The sequence below is a fragment of the Sus scrofa genome, chromosome 7 (assembly GCF_000003025.6).
Source record: "Sus scrofa isolate TJ Tabasco breed Duroc chromosome 7, Sscrofa11.1, whole genome shotgun sequence".
NCBI classification, from domain to species: domain Eukaryota; kingdom Metazoa; phylum Chordata; class Mammalia; order Artiodactyla; family Suidae; genus Sus; species Sus scrofa.
The window spans coordinates 84,861,049-84,878,434 of NC_010449.5; the positions used below are offsets into that span (position 1 = coordinate 84,861,049).

Consider the following 17,386-nt stretch of genomic DNA (forward strand, 5'->3'; position numbering starts at 1 on the left):
AGGCATAAATTCTCCTAGAACTACACAAAATCTTTGCATAGGATGGAAAGCAAGCCTTTTACATTTCCCACAGGGCCGTGGACGTGGAAGATGAGATTTATATTTGTAGATAAAAACTACATCACAGTCCCAAGGACATGAATAATCCTTGTGTACAAAGACATTAACTATGAAAGGATTATATTAAATAATTTTTTAATTATGAAGGAATATCCTTGCTCAATTTTTGAACATAATGATAAAAATCAGATTAAAAAGTTTAAAAAATTGAGACAGTCTATAAATACTTAATGACCCTCAGGGTTTAGGACTCAGAGGGAAAAAATGAAAGTCACGTGATTCAACAAGAGTTTCCCTTTTGCCCTGACCTCTAGGAACCTCAACATTAACTGCTGGACTCATATGCGATAAAATTCATCATCGAGTATTTCTTGATTCACGTGTGTCATGCTGCTGGCCTTCATGTCTATGTTCCCTATTTCTACGTATTTCCTTCACGTAAAAGCACGTCGAGGAGTTCCCGTTGTGGCACAGTGGTTAACGAATCTGACTAGGAACCATGAAGTTGCCAGTTCATTCCCTGGCCTCGCTCAGTCGGTTAAGGACCTGGCTTTGCCGTGAGCTGTGGCGTGGGTGCAGACGTGGCTCGGATCCCGAGTTGCTGTGGCTCTGGTGTAGGCCAGTGGCTATGGCTCCAATTAGACCCCTAGCTTGGGAACTCCATATGCCACAGGAGCGGCCCAAGAAGAGGCAAAAAGAAAAAAAAAAAAAAAAAAAAAAAAAGCACATCGAGGGCACCGCCATCCAGGACTGGGGCTAGAGTGAAGCAAGTGAGGCATTTGGGGTGAAAAATGTAAGGAGGTGCTCTCAAGCTCTCAGGCTTCTGCAAGGGCAGGGCTGGCCCCTGAGCCTGAATACCTTCTCACATTTTATACCCTGGGCACCTCGCTTGCCTCACCCTAATCCTAGCCAAACCTAGGATTGAGCAGTACTCCTACTGCTCTACAGGGTCTGGCCTTCTTACATTTCTGGCTTTGCCGCCAACATTTCCTAGCATTCCAGTCATCCGCTAGTCCACCCCATGCTTAAGAACATGAAGATGGAATCACCTGGACGATCTGCAAAGATTGCAGGGCCCATCTCCAGATCTCCTGATGTAAGAGGTCTGAATTGGGGCCCAACATCCGCATTGCAAGCAGTTTCCTGGTGATGCTGATGCTGCTGTTCCAAGGGCTCCACGGTGGAGCTGTTATCAAAGGTTTGTAAGCGCTTGCATGCCATTATCTTAGAAAGGTCCTGTCTCCATTTACATCCTCCTCCTCATCTGGTGAGCTTCATCCCAGTCTCCTTTCTCTGAAAGCTTTCCCTGTCTTCAGCCTTCAACCCACCCCACCCAACTGCAAAGTCAAGATAAGGGTCTAATCTCTTAATACCCCACCTCTTGACTCTCACCTCTCCTAGTATTCCCTCTGTTCTTCTGATGGCCAAGTTCAATTCATCTCTGAATTCCCAGGACAGTATTCCTGCCAATGCAGTGTATGCTCAGTGAGAGGTTTTAGGGCAAAATGGACTCTAATGTTCCTGAGAGGAGAGATTGATGAAAAGCTTATGGAAGGCAGTGACTCTGTTCTTCCAGGCTGGAGCACACACAAGGTTTGAGAGATCCAACAGATTTGTGGTCTTACCCAAGCACGACTGAGGCCCCCAGACATGAAGAAAGCCTCTAGAAGTCATTCTCCCCAGGGTAATACTCACCTCAACGTCATAACCAGACAGTAGAAGCACTAGGGTTAAGCTATTCAGCAGGTATTGAAAACACAGAGAATACAACACAGAGAATAGGTGATAAGAAAGCTGAGACGCCCCACAGACTAAACTGAGAAAACCTAAAGTCAGTGACAGAAGGAAGCAGCCAGCACTCCTAGGAGCAGAGGGAGGAAACTTGCTGTTAAGTTCCGGGTAGTAAGGATTAGGCTCTGGCCCAAGTACTCAACTCTGCCAAGTCAGCCAGAGGCAAAGCTTTCCAATAAAACTTTATTTTCAAAAGCAGACGCTGGGCTAGATTTTGCACTTAGGCTGAAGTTCAATGACCCCTGGGCTCGAGAGAGAAAATGAGTAAATGTTAGGGTCGGTCACGGTCACCTGGTGGAAGCTGAAACCAGAGCAGTTCTGGTTAATGGAAAATGCAAAAGGCCCCCATGTCTGAGACATCACGGGAAACCGGGAAAGGGGAGAAACTTCTCTCTTCCCCACCCTGTAGTATCCTGCCAATGCCTCTCATTGTGCCCAGCCAGTCAGAGGCCACCTGTGAGGGGGACCTAGAAAATGTATCCTGTGATGATCAGCCTCTGTGATTACAGAGAAGAACAAATACGAAGCCAAACACACCAAACAATGGCACCACTGGTCAACTAATTTATACGAACAAAATGTTGCACTAGTATAGGGATGTCTCTTACCTTAAATGATTGACATGTAACTGCATAAAACAATGGGTCAAAAGAGGGGCCATGTTAGAACAGACATTTATCTCAATGCAAATTATCTAAAATAAAGAAAATCATAACTAAAAGGGCTCTGTGGTCAGCGACAAAGCAGTCCAAAGTGAAAGGGCTGGGACGTGTGTGTGTGTGTGTGTGTGTGTGTGTGTATGCAGACTGCTGAATACAATCAGTGACCCATCAATTCCATTTTTTTTCAATCACTGTGCTTTCATCCCATTAGACTATTTGATGTAAGAAAAATAACTGCTGATAGTTTTCTATCTCTGTCACTGTTACATACATTAGAGAGAAGAAAGGTTTGGAAAAAGATTAATTCACAGAAAAGATTATGTATAGTAAATATCTAAAAAGAATTAGTTATCTAATTCAGCCCCTTTAAATCAAATTTTCAATTCTCTCCTTTGAATGCTCATCGGAGGGTAAACAAAGGCTTTTGGATGTAACCTAAACCTATTTTTAAAGGCAATCTTTATGCATTTACTGTATTAAAAATCAAGTCAGTATTAAAACCAAGGAAATGCCTCAAAAGACAATCCACAAAGATTCTGTCATAGTCTTTGGATGATACAAAATTATAAACTTATGGGTTTAAAAAGCAATTATTTAAGTAAAGTTATTATAAGAGTAAGATTGAGGTGAAAGACTCAATGACATTTAATAGGTTATACATCACTTAGGACTAGTAAAATTTTAGATACTCATAGTAAGTAATCTTCTTTATGTCAAACTCTGTTACCTAATTTTTAAATACAATATGGAAGTCCTAAAAAAAAAAAAAAAAAAAGAGGCTTATAGTTTAAAAACACCAAGCTAGGTTGACCAGGGTATTTTAACCACTTTTACAGAGGGTTAATCACAGCATCTATAGATTTTCCACGTGACTCATTTTCATAAGCTAAATGAGATGCTATCTCACTCTTCTCTCTAAAACGGCAAACTCTAAGTAGCAAAATGTCAACCTAACAAGTGAAATTCTTCACCAATATATACAGTGCACCTCTCCTATCAGATCATGAGTAGCTTTCAATGAGCTCTATTCATCTACACGTCATTAAACCCTGGGCTAGGTTTGGGCATTTGTTAAGTCTTCTTCAGTGCACTGAAGTCAAAATTCTAGAAACTGCAATGAGGGGGGAAAAAGAAGACAGCAGCTCAGTGGTAAGACACAACTCTGCAATACAGATATAAATACTGCTCTCCAGGATCCTCTGTTCCTTTCATATTTTTGATATCTTTATCCCGGCCGTCAACATTTTTTCTCCCCCTCTTCATTCCTTTGGCCGTTCTTCCTAACCTTTCCTGTGCTCCCTGGACTCCAATATTCCCCAAGCTCACAATTTTTCTTTCTAGCCTTTATGGTCTTCCACAAACTGCCAGCGCTCTTCCACGGGCCGGAGCTCCCTAACTAAAGATGGTTATTGATGTACAGTACCAGTGTTTTAGTGCAGCAGCAGAATCAATAAATGAGAAAATACTGCTTTGTCAGGCTTCGCCGGGGCATGCTGGGAAACTTTACTGCTCCGGCTGGTTACAGAAACTCTTAATACGGGAGAGGGGGAGCCAGGCTCCCTTCTGTGGACAGAAATGATGTTCTTCTACCCTCTAGTGACTATAAAGGAATAAGACAAAAGTTGGAGGAATTTTTGAGACAGTTTCACATGATTATTTATTGTCTCTTAATTTTCTTTCTAAAAAGAAGCAGAGTCTGGGAAACTTAGCGAACTAGGAGGATGTAAAAAACAAACAAAAAAACCTTAGCCTACGTATTTGAAAGTTCTTAAGTTCTTAAGATAGAAGAGTCAAAACTTTGATTCCTTTGGGTTTTAAAAAGCAAGGTTTAGAAAGTTTGCCTTTCTTCCTAAATGACCAGCGCTAGTCAGATTCCAATTCTCTCTCACTATTTCACATACGCGCACTCTTACAAACTCAAAAATCTTTGTCTCAATCCCCGTATTTTACAGCAAAGTAAGCCACTGAAGTGCAGTGGGGTTAGAAATGGGAGCTGGTACATATCTGTGTACTTGTGGTGTGTGTGTTTGTAAATAAATGCATATACAGAGACGGCCCACGTACCCTCTCCTCAAACACAACACATCACGGCCACGTCCAAGTCCGTGATTCCTCTTTTAAAAGTAGCTGAGCTGCTGAATTAAGTTAGAACGATTTTGGGAGGGGTTCTGTTTACATTTACATTAATTTTGGCACTTAATCACTTAAGTTACAATGTGCTGACCAAATAACCCGATAAATTACAGATGCATTCCTATCTCGGTACACCTATACTTTTTACAGATTGCAAAGAAGTTTATAATTGCTTTAAAAGATACTAACAATGTTAAAAAAAAAAAAAATCACCGGTATTTCATGGATAAATCTTTAAAGACACTCTCACCGAAAAATAAATGGTCAAATTAAAGTAATATAAAAAAGATTGATAAAATATACCACATATTCCTCTCAATTAATCTTTTCATTGCCCCCATAACACCAAAGCCAGTTTCCACCTAATGGGAAGTAACTTCCTAAAGGACTAAATCTAACTGCAGTACAACTCCAAATAATTCAAGGTTAATGAAGTGTAACATTCTAACATGGCCAGTACATATAAAATGTCACCACGAAAACAAGTGTAAGTTCAAACATCTGGCGATGCCCTTATTAAATGGAATTTTAAAAGGGAGGTTGTTTTCTTTTTATTTATATCAGCAGTAAAAGGAAAAGAAAGCTGTTACATCTAAAGGTTGGATAATATCAATCATATATACATTTGTCTTTGCTACAAAGATGGAACTTTTTACTGAATGATGGAAAGAAAAAAAAAATAGCTATATTTACCTTGCTGGCACTTAACCGCTTCCGATTTGACCAACGCTAAGGATTAGGTCCATTGAATGGTGAAAAATGGCCAAATAAAAGAAAGAAATAGAGCCGTTAACAACATGATTATGTTATTATGCTGGTTAGATGGTTCAGGATACATTCAAACAACTGACACCCAAGTTTTGAGGTTATAGAGAAAACACATTTGAGCAAAAAATAGTTAGAAACCTAAGAAAATCACATTTCTGTGGTTATGTTGCAATATTTTCTCACAACAATGAAAACACTAGGACATAGGAATACTGCTCTGTCCTTAGAAGTGCATTTATGTTTCTATTTGCCTGAAGACACCATAATTTCATCTCTAAAAGCAAAGTGGAAGGGCAGACTTCTCCTACCTGAAATACTCAGATAGCATTACAAAAATGTTTAAGAAATTCATGGACAAATTTGTTCTTATTTAGGTTTCCACCATTTGGGACACTAGAAAAAAAATAATTTCATCTTCCTCTGCTGATTAAATCTCATATTCAAAATAAGAGGAAAAACAATCAGTCATTCCTGCACAATTAAGAAAAATAGGCTAACAGAGCAGTCAGGGAGGGAAGAAAAAATTTTTCTGAACAGCAAGTAACTTCACCACTGTTCCCTTTTGATCTCTCATTTGTCATGCTCAGGCCACTGAATTTCGTCTACAATTAAAATTCTCTCCTAACACAATCCTCTCATTACTCCTGTCACCATCCAGTACTATGAAGCTCTACTGTGGCTGGTTAACCAGCTAACTGGATGTTAAAACTTGGATAAATTTAGGAGATTACAACTCAATTATGAATCTAATTGAGCGGGCCACATTATTATGCTTAAGGAAAAAATACCTTTAGGCAAATGACCTATCCACTTTGCCAATGCATCTCCCTGATAAATTAGAAATCAGAAAATAAATCATCTTTGGGGATAAATCCACAGACATCCTAGGGACCAGCAACTAGAAACTTTGGTACAGAAATGACTTGAAAATATTTTTCATAAAAAACACTTCCCTTGGTGAAACTGTGAGCTCAACACTCAGCACGTGACACAGAGTTATAGATACTACAATGTGGGGATTAAAATCAGTTCTTTCTGTATTTTCTCAACAGCATACTGACAAATATTTTCACCCAAGCCAACAAACAAACTTAATCACCATCTCTTAGGTACCCATGGCTATTCCTAAATAGTCTTTTGAAATAGAACTCATTTGATTTTTATAATAGCCACCAAAGATTAAAAAAAAAAAGAAGATAAGCAAATGAATGGCAAATGAGTATTACTGCCTGCTTACTACAATATGAAGAGCTACGATATATCAAGTGTCTACTCTATGCTAGGCAATGTATCTGATCACCTTGATCGTCACAAACCTATAAAATAGATCATCATTTTCAAAAAAATTTTCTAATCCCCATTTCCCATATGAGGAAACTGCAGCTGAGAGAGGTTTAATAATTCTGTGAATCTGACCTCATTATTTCACGTCTCAAAACTAAAAAGTCGTGGAGTTGTGATTCAAATCCAGATAGTCCGATGACAAAGCCCACAATTCTAATCATGATCCCATTTTTGTTTAAAAAAAAAGAGAGAGAGAGAGCAAGAGAAAGTAGCTTCTTCAGGCTTCCAGCCAGTGCATGTCCTTCTAACCAAACCATGGCCACATGCACTTAAAGCTCTGGACATCCTGGTCAATTCACAGATAGTGTGCACATGTTAAGATTTTTATTACTTTGGCTCTAAAGCAACAGAGACTGCCTCAATGATGACAGGAAGAAATATGGGCACAAAACTGAAAACTGAAATTGAAATCTCTCCATCCAGCTTTAAATTAAAATGAAAATTTACAAACAAATTACCCACAAATAATCTCCGTCTCTTGTGTTAGTTATCCCCATTTAAAAACCCAATATAAGAATATTTTTAAATACTAACTTATGCTCAATGAAAAGAGCAAGCCTTTTCTGATATGTACTCTACCAAAGGGCCTCCAATATGCACTCTAAGTTGAATAATCATACTTGGCCCAGGATAAGTTATTCCTTGCTCAGGTACACTTACATCAAGAATATAAACAGAAAAATAATACTACCCATCAGAAAAAAATGAGAGCAGGCAGGGTTTTCTGTAATACCCCATAAAATATACATATAATACATACATTGTACTAACCCCTGCCAGAGAAGCAAAGAACAAAGAAAATGAGAAATTGCACAAGCAGGTAGATAACATATACAATCCGACAAACTCTCAAAAACAGGAGGTGAAGGACTCAAAGGAAAGAAGGGCCAAACTAAATAAGATATTCTTTGAGATGTTTTCCAAAAACAAACTCAAGCTATATTGAATATTAATTGCTCTGCAATTTGAAATAAATTTAAATTGAAATGGCTCTACTTCAAAACTCCAAACTTTGGCAATATTTAAATATATTTTAAATGCCAGTATTACTGCTAAATACAATCCAATACACTACAGAAAAAATCCACAAGTGGAATAAATATGCAGCTATTATGCAGCTGAAATATGCACAGCTATTTTTATGAGGTCACTATCCAACTTAGATATGTAAAAAATTTTCTGGACGTATCAGCTGGCAATTGCACAACCATGTGGCAAATCATCCTCATTTACATGGCATGTCACCTTAATCTGGCATCCAGCTCAAGGAACCGTTACCTACTGGATGCACTGACACTGAATCCAATGACAATACCTGTAAAGCTAAGGGGAGCTAAAGGAAATCCCTCCTTCATTATGTTGCATAGAAAAAAGCATTTTTCCCCAACATCAATTTAAGTCATTTTAACACCAAAGTATCAGTGTCATTGAGTCCTCAAGTTTTAACAGTGCCACTTCTTTAACAATTAATAAATGGATTCCCCTCCCACCAGTTATTGTCAAGTAAATGCTAAGTAAAATAGTCAAATTAAAAATAGCAACTATTTCATTGACCCTCTGACAGCTGAACAGTCACTGTGCAGTTTTTTTTTGTTGTTGTTTTGTTTTGTTTTGTTTTACTCCTTTAAGCTCTCTTCACTGAATTTTCTAGTAAATCACTCATGATTTTCATCATGAAAATAAATTACAACTAACAGCAAAGGTGATGTCAAAATGAAGAATATTCTCCACATTGACCCCAGTGACTCGATTCAAGAGGTATTACTGGAGGATTAATTTATAACAGGCTTCAGATTTTCATACCAGATTCTAAACATGCTTAAATTTTAACATCTTAGTCCTTTTTAAGTAGCTGTTTTTAGCTGGCTTTTAAAATACCTTTTAAGTAAATTACAAAGATATTTTTGTTTTCATTTTAATTCTCAGAATTATAAGGTATAATCCCAGAACACAAAATAAGATTATGATCTGTCATCCACATATTGGCTAAAACAGAATTCCAAGCATATTGTCACAAAATCCAATGATTTTTTTTGATCTTCAAAAGGCAGAGCGTTAACTAGAAATTTCCATGTAAGAGACCAGAGACTATTAAAATGTATATCTTCCCAGAAGGAATCTTAACAGAAAATTTGGTAGCTGAAAGAAAAAGGAAGAAGATGAAATAGACATTCTTCAAATGTGTACTTGATCACCTTAATTTAAGATGCAATGATTAAATCTTGGGAACTGCTTTTCATAACTGCACAATACCTAAGTCATCTAGAACCTAAGAAATTTGTAAATGGTAACTTTAACACTTGGTTAAAGTATACTTTGGATATGTTACAAGCAAACCATAAGCAACATATCCATTTAATAACAGCAATAGTATTTCCAACCTTAGTCAAAATAGAGATTTCTTCATAGATTTTCTTTCCAGATTTCCAAAAGAAAGGCTGTATATCATCCAAGATATATACTTTAAGTCTCTATACAAATTTCCCCCTCTCCAAATAATTACAAAAATGTCAGTCATCTGGTAACCCAATTATCAAAGAAAAATTGAAATGAAGAATTTTTAAAAGAACAAAAGGGTCACACTCACATGTCTCTTGAAATCACCCTGTTTTACTACTAGGTTCAGATTTAATATAATCACTCCCATGTCATCTTCTAAACTGTTTGGATCTTCCAATTTTAAAATGTGTTCAGTCGTTCTACAAGCAAAAAGCAACAAATGATGTTAGCCCTTATTGGCAGTACTTTATAGCCTTATAACACCTTAGGAGCTTATGGTAACAAATTTCCTACCTCTGAATAAGGATGAGACACAAATTAAAAAAAAAAAAAAAAAAAAAGCACCAACTTCAGCAAAAATAAACCAACCACCTTTAGGGTAGAGAAACTGTTTGGCACTGCCTGATTCAACAGTTAGTCAACTGATTCTTCTCCCCTACTGCCCAAATAAAATGTCAGTACTCATTTTAATTTTAAAGTTAAGTCGGTCAATGAACCTAAATATTAACAAATCAAAGTACAAAATCTAATACACATTTTAGAATATGCTATAGACGATTTAAATAAGTGACCAATATATGGTTGGGAGCTAAAAAGCAAAATTCATAGAAAAACTTACATTTTAAAGCACTATTTCATTTATTCAGATTTTAGTTTGTCATTTGATCATCTTGAGTTCCCTCTAAAATTCACTAATAACAGCTGAAGGTAAAATCGCCATACCTGTTAAGTTCAAGATCGCTCAGAATGACAAATGCAGAACCCATGAAATCAGATGTAGTTAAATCTCTATCATACACCTATGAAGAGGGAAGAAGCCAGTAACACACATTAATATGGGAAACCAATGGAGTTTAGCAAGTTATGGATAAATGCAAGATGCTGAGAATTTTGAATTCAGTCTTCTAGATCTAAAAATAATTTGCACAGTGCAGTTAAAGTATTTAGCCAAGCCAACAGAGAGAAAAAAATTCTTCAATCCTGTGCATCTTCCTTACCATGGGCAAAACAACAAAAAATACTTTTAAGGCAGTATTCGTATGCATTAAAATGTTATGCACAATGGACCACTCTCCCTACAGTTTAAATGATCCCTCATTAAAATTTAGTATTTTCCACCATGAATAAATCTGCCAATTCAATAGAAATTTGCTAAATATTCTATAGCAATTCCATCTTGCACTCAATTCATACAGTTTTAACCCAGATGTTAGAGCAATTGATGCTTACAACCCAGTAGCTTAAAGCTCTATTAAATATAAAGTTATTCCTAATGAGAAAGACTTTAGTCCTTGTCACCACTGCACAGGCAGTAATAATTCTTCCACATTCAGTAAGTTTAAATACAATCAATGGAGATATTATTTTCACTCCAATTGATCTGAGAGAAATACAACAGTTTTGACAAAGGGTATAAAGAATCCCTTCCATACTTGTATTTTTTAACTAATGCTTAGGAATGATAAAAGAATGATTTGGGGGAAGCTGACTTCTAAGAGGGCAAAGACTACTGAGAAATAAATGCTTTTAATTAAAGAGCAGATTGGAAAGTCATCTGTGATTACCTTTACACGGAGCTTTTGATCAAGGCTTTGGATTGGCAATACAACTATCTCATCCCAAACTGGATTCAAGTTCTTGTATATGACTTTACTTTTGTACAGAGTCTTCCCATTCAGCTTAAATTTCACATAAGGATCACTCGTGCCTTTAAAAGAAAAAAAGAGCAAAGCAGATTTAAAAAAAACAAAAAAACAGACATAGAAAACCTCCATTAAGGAAAGATTCTTTCCACACTCTGCAGGCTTAAAGCCTTTCACTGAGCACGCCCTGAACAAATGGCTCCCTGTGCAGAGACTGAGGGCCCCCGAGGTGGAGAGGGGAAAGAAATGAAACAATTTAGGGTAAATGACCGATTCTTCTTTGCCTTTAGTGGCAGAATATAAACGGGCTCCTTGAGCTTTTGCTGTTTTGTTTCATTGTGAGTATGTCATCACTCTCCTACTCACGAAAATTCAAGACATAAAATCCAGTGGCACCAGCCAACAGTGTCAGGAGTCCTAGGGAGAAACCCACCCCTCCTAAGAATGGCAGGGAGTCAGTGCAATTGGAAAGAGACCATTTTCAAACGTTTGGCCAGATGGCTGACTGGACAGAACCCTATACATTTGAATATAATCATAATCAATCAATCAATCAATCTCTGGAACCACTGGCTCAAAAGATAGGGGGACGGGACTCAGGCTGGAACTGGGGGCACAGATTAAACCGACAAAGTTGCCATTCTTCACTGCCTCCCGCACCTGCAGTAAAAGCGGAGAACATTGTTTTACCCTGGCCAGCTGAACACCCCATCAGCCAGGTCCTCAGCTGGCCTCGGGCCGACACCCCTGACCTGCCGCCTCCTCCTGGGGAGCTTTGAAACAGATGCCAAGAGGAATGAATAATGTCCCGCTAGCTCCTATGTCCAAGGCAGAAAGAAGGGCCCATGATGAACCCTCCTCCACACTTTTCAGATCAACTGAGAAAAAAACCAACCCCCACAAACATGATACAAGGATACTGTGTTGTGCGTGTGTGTCACAAGCATGCAAGGGTGCTTCATACCCGGGACACTTAACGGTGGCTGGGATGCACTTGTATACTAATACCAGTGAATAACCAATGAAGGAAGGAGGCACAAATGAATGAGTGATCCATGAGGGCACAGAGGCAGGCCAGCCCATGATGCTACAAAGCAAGGAAAACATTGGGTTTGGGGAGGTGTGCTGGTGTAATTAATTGTGAAACAGATGAGGAATAAGGGCTCAAAGACAACCATCTGTTTTGGTCCCTGATATATTCCAGGTGCCTGGGACAGTGCCCACACAGGCCTCCCAGATTTACTGACATGCATTCTTAATATTACAGGCAAGCCAATAGAGTCTTAAGAATATTACACCAAAAATTAAGTAGGCTCCTCTGACACAAACATGTTCATACCCACCATTCATGGTTTCAATCATATTTTTCAGCTCTTTCTTAGCTTTCTATTCAGTCGCAGGCCTGAAAACTACTGAGGATGAAGGAAATATGCATTTCATCTATTTTAACTGGAAGTCCTGTCACTTGAGAGCAAGATGACACACACTGGTTACAAGCGTAACAGATTAACCAAGGTATCGATTTGATAATTCAGCCCTTTCTTTATGGCAAGGCGGCTAACTTTAAAAAAAAGAAATCAAACTACACAAACAGGCACACACAGAGTCAAAGCTCACGTTTTATAAGTCTGGCAACGAAGGGGCAGAAATGCAGCCACCTTGATTTTAAACCTGGACACGGGAGCGCCCGCACACATGCCACATTAAGCGGCAGTTCTGAGCAGGATAGTAAAAAACACAGGCATTCACAGCCATTCAGTGGAATAGTCACTAGTGAGTGAGTAATCTGCCCGCCCCTCCCCCTTTTATAGTACAAGAGAATACTCTGGCAAGTCAGATTTTAACAATCATTCTGAAATATATATATATTTAAAAAAAAGTGCGGGGAAAACTATAATAAAAAGAGGCCTTTAATTAAATGAAATTGCCACTCTGGGATCAGGTCTTCATGCTTGTCAGCGTGCTCTCAAAATAAACATCTCAAAACTAGGCCTCGGTGGTGTCACTTTCTCACAGGCAAAGCATACTGGGTAATCCCCAGGCATCTTGACAGCTACATAATGTTCAAACTGTTTCACGGGTGAATGGCGGCAGTTGCGTGAAAGAAAATATTAATGTCTGGAATTAATAGAAAAAGGGACCAGGGTTTACAAAGCCAAACAAGGAACGAGGGTGTCAAGTTAGTGCAGCGTTAATTGTTAGGGAAAATTTGAGAAAGGAGGGGGGCACACTGTGATTTTTCTCTCCGAGCCTAAGTGCCTCACTGTCAGGAAAGTGACATCTCAACTAGGCAGGTTCTGAAAAGGGGTCGCCGCTCAGGAATGCAACTCCCAGATTATACAAATGATGAGATGACACCTGAATGGGTGGACTTTAACCTTTTTTCACTGGGCGCTTCAGAAACAATGAGGCTCTTTGGTAGAAAGAGGTAGTGTGGTGTTGAGGGGGAAGAATGAAACTAGGAGGCCAGAGATGGTGCCTCCGTCCTGGGGTCACCAGCAGCTCTGTCATGTGGGCTCAATAGAGTCACAAAGCCTCAGATTTAGAACATCTAGGCAGTAAGCAGCCACGGCCAGAGTTTCCTGCTTCATGCAAAATGTATTCTGGTTCTATGTGTGCTGAGAGAGACAAACAGCCATTCACTGGTCCTCTGAACATGCTGGACCAATTTACACTCCCAACAATAATGTGGGACAGTCCTTATTTCTGTTCATGCTCAGTGACAGTCTGGACAGTGTTGTCTCCCTTGACCCTGTACCGGTCAGGCCTGCTAACATGCACAGACACAGGTGGCCCCAGCGCATGGCTCAGTGCTAGGTTCTAAGGGGACCACGAAGGAAGATCGATTCCAGATCCTTTTCTTCTGCACCTGGCGGGCAGCAGACATGCTATATACGTAACACAAGGTCCGAAAGGTAAGTGTCAAAATAGAATAGAGCTTGAGGGTTGGGCCAGTTCACAGGCGGAAGAGATTAGTTCTAGCTGGGGTACCAGTAGAGGCTAAAATAAACGAGATGGGAACTGAAACATGGGTGGATCTGGCCACACAGAGAAGGACTGCGGCCACTTGAGCTGGAGGCATTGGCACTGAAAGGGGAAAGAGACTAAAATGATCAGATCTTATGTCATACCAAGCAGGCATTTCAATTTATCCAGACATGAAGGGGAGAAATGAATAATGAGCAAGTGAAAAAACCTAGCTTTGAGTCAGAGACTGCAGCAATCTAAAGTAACAAAGAGTTTTGTTTTGTTCTGTAATACAGGATGGTTTTGCTTTCCTGTTCTTTTTTTTTTTTTTCCCCACGAGTGTTAATACATGCCCATGACATTGAAAGGTATGAAAAGAAACCCTCTACCCTCTTCCTCGCTCCCATTCTAATGCACCAGTTTCTTGAGTGTCTTATAGGGGGGAAAAAAAAAAAAAGCAAGAACTGTTGTTAACTCAAATGTAATCATATTAAATGCACTGGATTCCATATTTTCACAATTAAAGTACCTTGAAGCTCTGTTCACATCAGCAACAAAGATTCACTAGGTTTTTTTTTTTTTAATCAACTGCATACATTTTCATTGTGTTGCTGTATCTTATTTACCTGACTAGTCGGTAAATAATGAACATGTACATCACTTCCAATATTTTTTTACTAGAAGAAGAAGTAAAACAGCAAGCATCCTGTATGGCTATCTTGGAGTTCATATGTGATTATGTTCAAAAAGAACTGCAGCGCAAATGAATGTGTGTCTTTTCTGATCCTGACAGCCGTAGTCAAATTGTTCTTCCAAAGTCTGTCAGAATTTACACTTTCACCAAGAGTATATGCTTTGTATTTCTTTCTTGACATGTTCACCAACATTTGATATTATAAACCTTTGCTTTAAATCAATGGCAGATGAAAAAATGGTTATCTCCGTTTTTCTCTATCATTAACATTTTGAGTAAAGCTTAGGGAAATTATCACATATCATTTGTCCATTTTTCTATGGGCTATGGTTTGTCTTTTGCTGATGGGTTGGAACGAACCCTTAATTACGGAAAGCAGCCATTGGCTGTAAATCTTGTCATAATTTGTTTAGACTTATTTCTTGCAACAAGTTATTTTCATTTTTATTTAGTCAAATTTACCAGTTTAATTGATGACATTGTAGTTTAACATTCTGCTTACAAGAAGTTTTCTCACGATAGGATTTTAAATTAGTTCGGGATGGTTCTTCTCACTGATTTTATAGTTTTTTGGGGTTTTTTACACTTAAATCTTTGGTCCATCTGGAATTATTTTAGTGTGAGAAGGAAAGAAATTTAGGTTTACTTATAAGTAAGAGAGTAAGATGATCAGAGGCAAACTTTAGAAATGTAAATCTGGCAGCAGCTTATAATTTGGAAGGAAGAAGAAACAGGCTAAAGCAAAGAAACCGGTATTTGAGATAATACGGCCCCAGAGAGTTGAGGAAAAAGCTGCATCCAGACTCTAAGAAGCACCAATCCAAGGTTTCACACAGCATGATCCATGGAACACTCACCTCTCTAGATGCTCCATAGACCAAAAGGGTTATGTCATCAAAACCGCTGGGAAAAGCTGTTTATTCTTTTCTCATTTGGAACTTCCCTCGGGTAAAATACTAAACTCTACTAAGAATTGCATTCATGAAAACAGCAGCAACAATAAAAACAGCTCAAACCTTTTCTATTCTGTATTTCACAAAAGTATTTAAATATGGAAAACATTTTACTCAGGGCACCTATGAACGTAATATTAAATTTCTCCAAATCAAACTCTGGAAGATAAGATGTATGTTGCCTAGTATGCACTGTAGATGAATTAATATAAAGGGTGGGGGAAAAAATGTAATTGTAATGTATACATGTAAGGATAACCTGACCCCCTTGCTGTACAGTGGGAAAATAAAAAAAAAAATAAAAAAAATATATAAATATGTGATCAATGAATGAACAGACTTTGAAGTAAAATGGGCCTTGTATTAAAGTCCCATATTTCCCTTTTAGTAACTGTATCACCATAGGCAACATAATTTCCTTTTACATTACCATCTTCCCCTGTAGATGGAAAAATACCAACTTCATAAGATTATTTTGAGAACTGAGTGAACTAATACACTTTGACGACAAAAGGCTCTAGCCATTTACATGGTATGTGCTACTATTTTTAGTATTACTACTCAATTAACTTAAAAGGGGAGTATATGTAACAACATATGTAGTACTAATTAAATGTTCATTTACTTTAACTGTCCGAATAACATGTCCTGATAGTTTGTCTCTACATACCCCTTCTATTATCGTCTCTAAAGGTATAAAGTTTATATCTCCTTCTATATTCAAAACTTGAAAAAAAAATCCCTTTTCTTATATACGTCTCATAGGATCCCATGTGGTTTGGGAAAGTTTCCATGAAACAATCTGAGTTGTCTTGAAAGGAATGGATTATACAAACAGTAAAAATCACTAAGTATTCGTTGAGTACCGGTTACTGCTCCACCTACAGTCCTAAGGATTTCAGAGCAATCTGCAAATATAATCTGATGAAAATAACAGGCAACTCAATGAGAAGGATACATAACTCAAGTCTCGTCAGGAGAGAGTCATCAAGAACCACAGCATATGAAGATTTTGTTCTCCTCTTGGTACTGGGTTTATAACCCTGAGCGGCTATTGCCAGACTGAGAGTGTTATGGAAAAGATGGGTAGTATCAGTAGAATGCTAAATACAGCAGACAAAATCACATGGACTGGCTCAAGAATCAGTCTAAAATGCAAATAAGATATATCTGCAAGGAAACTCTAGCTTCAAACTTCTTTTTGCTTTTTATCATATAAACCTGTTAGAAAAAGCAGAAAGTCAAGATGCATCAAAAACAAAAGGAAAGAAAGAAAATTACCACCACCTAGATAAGCTTAATATGTTTATATGTAACCAGACTTTATACAACACACAAACTTTTCATAAAAAAGAATTAGACTGTTTTCTTCAGTCAATAATTCAGTCCGTAATGTATCTGTCTCCTTCTATGCCCATAAGTATATTTCTACAGTTCAGTTTAATGGTCATTTATATGTGCGTGTGTGAGCACATGCATACACATACTCTATGCTATATCATATAGTTTACTTACTATAGCATACAGTTTTTTATTTTTATTTATTTATTAATTTTTTTAGGGCCACACACATGACATAAGGAAGTTCCCAGGCTAGGGGTCAAACTGGACCTGCAGTTGCCTACACCACAGCCACAGCAACACCAGATCCGAGCCACGTCTACAACCTACACTACAGCTCACCACAATGTCGTATCCTTAACCCACTGAGCGGGCCAGGGATCGAACCCGCATCCTCATGGATACTAGTTCAGGCTCATTTCCCCTGAGTGACGACTGGAACTCCTGTTTTTAAAAACTAGCATTCCTAATTTGAACTAAAAATCCACCACAATGGATGCAAACACTGTATTGGTAGGCAAAACCAATCAG

The 17,386-nt window shown here is 38.2% G+C and overlaps 1 protein-coding gene across 14 annotated transcripts in view; it reads right to left on the bottom strand.

The window, feature by feature from the left end:
- MCTP2 (multiple C2 and transmembrane domain containing 2) overlaps nt 1–17,386 on the bottom strand; it is a 236,938-nt gene that overhangs the window by 135,295 nt on the left and 84,257 nt on the right. For 13 of the 14 annotated variants that reach the window (XM_021099363.1, XM_021099356.1, XM_021099361.1 and 10 more), the window contains 4 exons: nt 10,823–10,965; nt 9,981–10,057; nt 9,346–9,457; nt 5,340–5,375 (listed from right to left, as the gene is read on the bottom strand). In XM_021099363.1, coding sequence (XP_020955022.1) covers nt 5,340–5,375; nt 9,346–9,457; nt 9,981–10,057; nt 10,823–10,965 — 368 coding nt within the window. The remainder of the gene's footprint in view (nt 1–5,339; nt 5,376–9,345; nt 9,458–9,980; nt 10,058–10,822; nt 10,966–17,386) is intronic. The other variant, XM_021099357.1, reaches the window with a different exon arrangement.